Source organism: Chaetura pelagica, unplaced genomic scaffold (assembly GCF_000747805.2).
Source record: "Chaetura pelagica isolate M959 unplaced genomic scaffold, ChaPel_1.0 scaffold20, whole genome shotgun sequence".
Classification (NCBI taxonomy): domain Eukaryota; kingdom Metazoa; phylum Chordata; class Aves; order Apodiformes; family Apodidae; genus Chaetura; species Chaetura pelagica.
The window spans coordinates 3,992,519-4,000,642 of NW_009951958.1; the positions used below are offsets into that span (position 1 = coordinate 3,992,519).

Below are 8,124 nucleotides of genomic sequence, written 5' to 3' on the forward strand. Positions count from 1 at the left end.
CAAATGGACCAGACACTGGCTTGACTTCAGAATGGGATGCTCCCAGCTCAACATCTTCTGGACTGGCAGGACCTCCATCTCCTGCCCTGGGAGACCAACTTGGCACAAACCTGGGGCTGCCAGGAGAAGAGGGGCTTGAAGCTGGCACTACAGGACAGGTGCTGGGAGGAGCAGGCAGTGAGACTGGGTTTGAGTCTTCCCTGGGTTCTCCTGCAGGCAGAGGGACAGCAGCTGGGATGGATCAACTGCCTGGTGCAGGTTCCTTATCTGGTCCTGCCTCTCTTGGTGGTGCAGTCACAGCACCCTCCACTTCAAGGGGTGATGAAGCAGGACCCATCCCAGCCACATTCCCTGGCTCTGATGGTCTCTCTCTGTCCCCTCCAGACAGTGAAACTTCCCCAGAGCTCACTCCAGTGCAGGACACTGAGAGCACAGGGGATGTGGCACAGGCAGGAAACCCAGAGAGTGAAAGTCCTCGTATGGAAACAAGTCTTTCAGGCCTCAACACCCAGCAGGACCCTGCTAACGCTGGAGAGCTGCCAGCTGGAGGAACAGGGGCTTTGGCAAACGATGAACTGTCCCCCCCTTCAGCTCTTGGGCATGGAACAGAAGCAGGAGCAGCCTCAGCACTGGGACCAGTGTCCCTGCCTGGTTCTGCACCTCCTGGCAATGCTGGGCTGGAGTCTGATCTCACAGGGGTTGAAGGACATGGGGACATGCCTGGTGAATCCCTCAGTGTTCTTGGGGCTGCTTACCCACCCTCAGGGGCTGTAGCCAGCCCTATGTCTGTGGCAAAACCACCAGAGAGCCCCAGCCTTGGTGCTGCCCAGGGAGCACCTGTGCCTTCATCACTAGAAGGGTCACAGCCATGGGGAACAGCAACTGGTGCTGCCCAAGAAGCAGGTCTCCCAGGAACAAATGGACCAGACACTGGCTTGACTTCAGAATGGGATGCTCCCAGCTCAACATCTTCTGGACTGGCAGGACCTCCATCTCCTGCCCTGGGAGACCAACTTGGCACAAACCTGGGGCTGCCAGGAGAAGAGGGGCTTGAAGCTGGCACTACAGGACAGGTGCTGGGAGGAGCAGGCAGTGAGACTGGGTTTGAGTCTTCCCTGGGTTCTCCTGCAGGCAGCAGGACAGCAGCTGGGATGGATCAACTGCCTGGTGCAGGTTCCTTATCTGGTCCTGCATCTCTTGGTGGTGCAGTCGCAGCACCCTCTGGTTTGGATCCAGCCAGCCCAAGTGCCCTCGGAGGAGCGGGCAGTGTTCCTGGAGCTCCACAGCCTTCCTCGGATGCTGGGCCTGGTATCCCTCCTGCTACAGGAGAAGAGGCGGGTGAAGTGGCTGATAATGGAGTGTCCCTGGGACGGTCCCAGGTTGCGGCTGAAGGAGAACCAGCTGGTTCAGGAGCAGCTGATGGAGAAATGAGAGCTGTGCTGCAGTCTGCATCTTCTTCCACATCTATGGAGGGATCTTCATCTTCTGCATCTTCTTCCACGTCTATGGAGGTATCTTCATCTCCTGGGACAGCTGGTGAGGCTGATAACGGAGCAAGCCTTCCTGGAGCTGGTGGTGGCTTGAGCACAGGCTTGGAGGCTGCTGGCCCCAGGGAACCCCCCATGTCTGACTCTGGCATCCAGAGTGGTGCAGACCTTGGACTTCCTGATGCAAAACTGAGCCAAGTCAATGTGGAGGAGCTGCCTGAAGGAGCCTCGGTGAATGGAGGATCTTCCCCTGATGCCAGCTTGGGAGAAGGCACAGGAGCCATCACACAGATCGTGTCAGGATCGCTGACCTTGTCTGGCCCTGCCTCCTCCCAGGGCACACAGCCCCTGGTCCCGGTGGCTCCAGATGGCAGTGGTGTCTCTGATGACACAGCCACCTCACTGGCTGCTCCTCTGTTCCCTGGGCACGGGCTGAGCTCAGGGCTGGCACCCAGTGGGGACACCCACTCCTCCCCTGGCACCCAGAGTGTGAGAAGACCCCTGGTGACAGGGGCAAGGGCTGGGCTGGCAGGAGATGCTGGAGGAGCTCAGACGTGGTCTCTGGAAGATGAGGTGGCCTCAGGGATGCCAGCACCTTCAGAAGAAGTGTCCCCACGTGCCCCTGCATCCCCTTCTGCACCACAGAGAGAAAACACTGCCGAGGAACCACCAGCCACCCCCGGGCTTCCTACTCAGCTTTCGGGACGTGAGTCGATAGCAGGGTCCTCTGTAGGGGGAAGGGGAGAGCTGGGGGCTGCTGCTCCGGGGGGGTCTGTCCTGCTCCTGCCTGCCTGCCAGCCGGGAAGTGCCAGAGCCCCCTCCAGGGATGCTGACAGCCCCCTGCCTGGTCCGGGAAGGGCCAGAGCCCCCTCCAGGGATGCTGACAGCCCCCTGCCTGGGGAAACCACCCCTGTGCTCCCCAGAGCAATGGCAGGGCGAGGGGACATGGCTCAGCTCCTTCCCACTGCCAATGCAGCTGGGGCAGGTGTGGAGACTCCCACTCGCTCCCCACTGGGGGTTGGCCCAGGGCTCCGTGTCCTTCCTCCCACCAGGATGGCTCCTGGCAGCCCTGGATCAACAATCCCAGGGCCAGGACCTGCTGGTGGTTCATCACCTGCTGCCCTGCAGCCATTCTTGGGTGGTGAGCTGACCACTGGCCTGGCCAATAGAGCCCCTGCTGCTGGTGGGTCGAGCCTCACCACAGCTGTCCCAGACCAGAAGGGAGCCTGGGAGGGGTCCCCAACCACCATGCACCCAGCTATGTCCTTCAGCCCAGCCACCACCAGCCCAGCCCCACCAGCCCCCCTCCCCAGGGGCAGGGAGGTGCTCCCCAGACGAGGAGCAGCCACTGTCACCTCCCGCGCATCGTCCCCCGTGTTTCCAGCTCCGCCAGCGGCCGCCCCGACCCTGCTGCCCAGCCCCACAGGTACGTGATGCTCATGGGGCAGACTGGGCTGGAGGAGCAGGTCTGGCCTCCTGATGGACAACCCTGGGGGACACGCGGTTCCCAGAGACCGGAGGGGCTATTTGGGGCCAGGTCCCCTGGGAAAGATGCACCACAAGGAGCTCCTGCTCAAGAGTCTGCATTTTTGGCAGGCTGAGCCTGCCTTCAGCTGGTCCTGTCAGATGGAAAATCCATCCCTTCCAAATGCCTTGCTCTATTTAACAGATGTAGATATGGAGCTGGAGGCTGTAAACACCTCTAGAAAGAGCTGTGGGTGTTTAATTCCCTGTCATCCACCTACCCCAGTCCCACACAGTGTTTTTCCCCTCCTAATGGCAGTCCTTCAGCATGGTGCCCCAACAAGGATGAAGCACGAGGGGACAGTGACTACCCATGAAGGCCATCATGGCACATTTGGGGCAACTGTGTGCATTAAAGGCAGAGAAAGGGGTGGGAGCAAGCTCCTGCAAGAGAAGGTGACATGCAGGGTGTCCCAGGTGGTTATTGGCAGTGTCTCCCCCATCAACCCCAGGTTGTGTCCCTTTGGAAGCAAACTAATTTCAGACCTTTGAGACTTTGGTACAGACCAGGAGCTTTGCTTTAACTGTGATTTGGTTTTGGTTTGTTTGTTTTTCTTTCTTGTTCAGTTCCAGCTGTGCCCCTCTACAGTTACGGAGCAAGGGAAAATGATCAGGAATATGTGGAAAGGAGGGTGGATTTCAGTTCTCCACTTTTCAAGCCTGAGACCGGATTCCCCTTTGGGAAAACCCTGCGTGACTCTCTCTACGTGAGTCTACCTTGGCTTGACTTGCTGTTGGGCGAGTGGTTGTCCTCTAAAACTCTAGGGGAGGGACCAAGGGCCAGGTGCCTGGGATGGGACTCTTGTGGGCATGAATCCATTGGGATGCTGTTGGGATCTGTTTGCAGCAGGAGGTGGCTTTGTGACCACTTCAGCAGTGGTGGGTGGTGACCTTCCTTGGGTGCTGCTGAAATTGGGCTTGGAGATGAGAGGGCTGCCACCCCATGAAGGGGGGTCCTGCCAGCCCTGACATTGTCTGAGGGAGGGATTCTTCTGTTCAGTTTACAGACAATGGACAAATCATTTTCCCATCCTCGGACAACACCATCTTCACGTACCCCAACCCTCCTTCCCGTGGCTTCAATGGCCACGAGGAGGTTCCCATGATTGCTGTGTTTTGGGACAACGCTGACTTCTCCAGAGGTGTCGGCACCACTTATTACCAGGTGGGTGAAGCCACCCAAGTGCATGGTTGCATGGAACGACTTTTAGTGATAAACTCCTTTGTGGGTGCCCCTGGAGATGTAGACCTGATTGAGCCTGTGGGAGGCATTTCCCTTTTTTGGGCCAAATCTCATCCAGACTCCTAGTTGCAGTGCTCCCTGCATGGCCCCAGTCTAGAATTGTCTTTGCCTTACTGAGAGCTAAAGCAGATGTGCCTGTCCCCAACCTGCAGGAGTTCCTCACCCTCAACACGGAGAAGCCTCCATTCATCCGTGACGTGGAAGCAAAGATTCGGCGGTACCTGAGGTCCTCCTACTCTGCAGCCTGGACCCTGAAGATCACCTGGGAGAAGGCACCTGCCTATGGAGCGCGGGCTGACACCCAGAGGGTAAGGGGCTGGTGGAGCTCAAGGGCTTGTTGAGCTGTCATAAAAACAACTCAAGAGCTGTGATCAATCACCTTCTCTGTGCCTGAAAAGAAGAACCAGTTTTATGAAAAAAGATCAGGCTTAAAGATTTCTGCTGAAAAGAACTGGGCTGTGCCCAGGTTTTAGTGGCTTTCAGATTTTTGGGGGGGCATTTTCAGTTGAACTCTCCCTACTCCGAATCTTTTCTTTGATGTCATGTGAGCTTGTTGTGCACTAGAAACAGTTCTTCAGTAGCACAAAGCTGGGTGATTTTGAAGCTTCTCATGGAGCAGCATCAAAGTAAACAGATCACACCTTCATCACAAAATGTGAACCAGCTGAAGCCTGGCACATCAGGAACTCAGCCCTGCCATTCCCCAGCAAACACTGACCCACATCCCCAATATTAATCCTAGTAACTTTGCTCATTTCTTACCTGTCTGCAATGCTTCTCCCTAGACAAGCACGTACCAGGCTGTCCTGACCACCGACGGCTTCAGGTCCTATGTCCTGATGCTGTACCAGGAGGGAGGCATGCGATGGGATTACACCAGGCTTGCTGCCACCAATGTGCTCATTGGCTACACCAGGTACAGCAGGCTTGAGACCCTGCCCCTGCCTCCAAGCACCAGGCTGTGTCCCATCTGGGGCTCCAACCGATCTAATCCCTTGCCCCACATCCCATGAAGTGCCTTGCAGGGATGAGTGTAGCCCAGCTGGGGTCTGCAGGTCCATAGAGCCTGAAATATGGGCTTCCTGCAACCAACTTTGCCCCACTAGTGGCTGGATCATGCTGCAGCACGCTGTTCTGCTGAGCTGGGCTTGTAAGATCCATGCATCCCTCTGGGGTCCCCAGCCTGCAGCATCCCGGTGGTTTGGGTGGAAGGAGTAGGGAATAGGGGATGTTTGCTGAACTTTGCACCAGTCAAGGGAAAGGATTTCCGCTGCTTGGCTGGAGCAGTTGCTTCCTGCCTCCTCACATTACGTCTTGCTTGTGCACTCTGTCCCTGGGGTCTGCTCATTAACCGTGAGCTGCAGCTGGGTAAGGAAGAGGTGGCTGGGACGGGAAGCGCGGGCGGCACCAGCGTGTGTGTGTGTGTGTGTGTGTGTGTGTGAGTCTGTGTCTGTGTGCCTGCCTGCGCATGACCACTCCTGGGTTTCTGCTCCATGTTGCTCTGCAAGATGCTGAAAGCCATGGCAGCTGCTCAATGGGGTCTTGAGATGTCCATGGCTTCAGTTCATGATGCAGCAGGAGCATTTGCAGCACCCAAAATTAACTGCACCTTGTAGAGGGGAGGTAGTGGGCCGGTGGAGCTGGTGCCTTTGCCCTTCTGTCCCTGAATCTGTGATTTGGGTGCTGTGGGGTCCCACTGGTTCAGGATCAGGGGGTGGCTGACAGGCAAACTGGAGGTGGGGCTGGAATAACCCTGTCCAGGAAGGGCAGTTACTGATTTTCCCCTTTTCCTCTACATGCAGTGGGGATGGTTCTTACCGCAACGATGACCTGACTCAGAGACCTCCAGCTGCTAAATATCGCCCTGACCAGTTCAGGGGCTACAACACAGGTAGTGCCACACAGACGGGGAGGGTTCACACAGCCCCTTGGGGGGTTGGTGAAGGGCTGTATGGAGAGAGGGACATTCTCAGGGGATGAAATTCAGCCTGTCACTGTGGCAAGGCTCTCACTGAGTTCACCGAGGCCAGGCTTCCCCTCCTAGCATGTAAAATGCATCCCCTGGCTAACAGCTGTGCCAAGTCTGAAGCACCCTTAGTGTGTTCATGGGCACTTTTTGGTGCAATGGCTCTGTCCCAAGGCTTTCTTCTTTGTCAGGAGCCTCTCCCCCTGTTCTCCTGCTGTTGGGAGGCTGTTAAACATGGGGTCCTATGGCTGGGGCCTTAGCTTCCAGCATCAGCATCACTAAGCTCTTGTCTTGAGCCAGAACTGCCCCCGTGGTCCCCTTGGCTGAGGGCAACAGCTCATGGTTTCTCTCCCTATTTAGACCTCCGTGGGCTGTGGATTTACAAGCTGGAGAGCCGTGTGGGTGTTAACTACCGGCTGAAGTGCCTGGCATGGACTGGGCGGCAGCAGGAGCCACAGATGTGGAGCCAGGGATTGCCCTCCTGCCCCTGCTCCCTGCAGCAAGGGCAGCAGGACCCACGCTTCAAGAGCAGCCGCAGAGGCAAGTGGAATGCTGCTTCCCCACCCTCCTTGTCTCTGAGCTGTCCCTCCCATCTTCCCTGCCAGGGTGGCTGGGCAGGCAGGACACCCCAAGGAAAGTGAGGATGGGGACTTCCCTTCCCTGAAGAGATAGGGGATATGGGGAGGAATGAGGGGTGAGCTGTCTCTGTCTCATTAGACTGGACAGATCTGGTCTAAGCTGCATGGGGACTATAGGGATAGATTCTCCCCAACACCAGGGTCTTACCTTAGGAGTCCACTTGGATGGTCTCCATCAGTCTCTCCAAACTGCCTCGAGCACCATGATGTGGTGGGAGTGACAGACAACAAGGAGCCAGCCCTGGCCCTGCTGCTTGCCCTGCGGCAGGGATGCTGGCTGGGAAGAGCTGTGCCAGGGCTCACTGCCACCCTGTTGCAGGCTGGTGGGCTGCCCGCATCTCCATGCTGCCCACTGCCACTCCCAACCAGCACGGCGCCGGTGTCCGCTGCCTGTACGACAGCCAGAGCCAGCTCATCGAGGGGCGGCAGGAGAGGTACTGGAGGTCCTCCAGGCAGGCGTCCCCGTACCGCGGTAAGCACAGCCAGCTTTGACATCGCTGTAGCCTGTAAATCATTTTCATCTCTGTGCCAACCAATTTCCTGCCATTCTGTTGCCCTCGAAGGGAGCCTGGAGCTGCCAAAAGCTGAGGCGAGTGCTCTGCCTGGAGCCAGCCCATTTCCCTCTCCTCTCCTCTTACTCTGATTTTTGCCTCCAGACCAGGAGCTGAAGTTGTACGACTGGTGCTGTAACCAGGCTGGCAGTGCCCACCTCTGCGCCCGCTACAGCGAGAAGAGACCGAAGATTGGCTGTGATGGATACCAGTCACCAGGCACGGGTGGGTTTGCAGCCCGTGTGTGCCAAGGCAGTGCTGTTTTGGTGCCCAGGGCTGGGGAGGAATGTCCCAGCCTCCTCATGATTGAGGCAGCAGGAGTCCTGGGCAGACAAGGGAAGGGTCCGGGGGTGCTCATGTCTGGGTTGTGCTGTACCCTGGGCTATGCAGGCTTGTGGGAGCATCTCCCTTAGCACAAAACCACTGGCATAATCAGAGGGTGACAGCACTGGGCTGGGAGGAGGATGGAAGCTATTGCAGTTATTGGTGTGAGCTGACATGGCACTTTCTTGTGATCCCCAGCAGGTTCCTCGGAGGAGGCAGAGAGTGACTCTGAGGAGCAGAGAGGTGAGCAGGCGTGGGACCCTCCTCTCCACTGGCCACTTTCTGTCATGTGGCAACTCCTTTAGGGCTCATAGCTCATCCCAGCCTGCTGCGGAGGAGGTGGCCATGCAGTCCTTTCTTCTTCTTCTTTGCAGATGAAGAGGATGAGTAA

At 57.3% G+C, this 8,124-nt stretch overlaps 1 protein-coding gene across 1 annotated transcript; it reads left to right on the top strand.

Moving 5' to 3' along the window:
• Positions 1–1,622: 1,622 nt before the first annotated feature.
• LOC104391148 (mucin-4-like) lies at positions 1,623–8,124 on the top strand. The gene is made up of 10 exons (XM_010000386.1): positions 1,623–1,976; positions 4,012–4,176; positions 4,407–4,562; positions 5,040–5,170; positions 6,057–6,145; positions 6,581–6,760; positions 7,178–7,330; positions 7,515–7,634; positions 7,935–7,976; positions 8,108–8,124. Exons 1-10 carry the CDS (start codon positions 1,623–1,625, stop codon positions 8,122–8,124), a joined length of 1,407 nt encoding a protein of 468 aa, XP_009998688.1.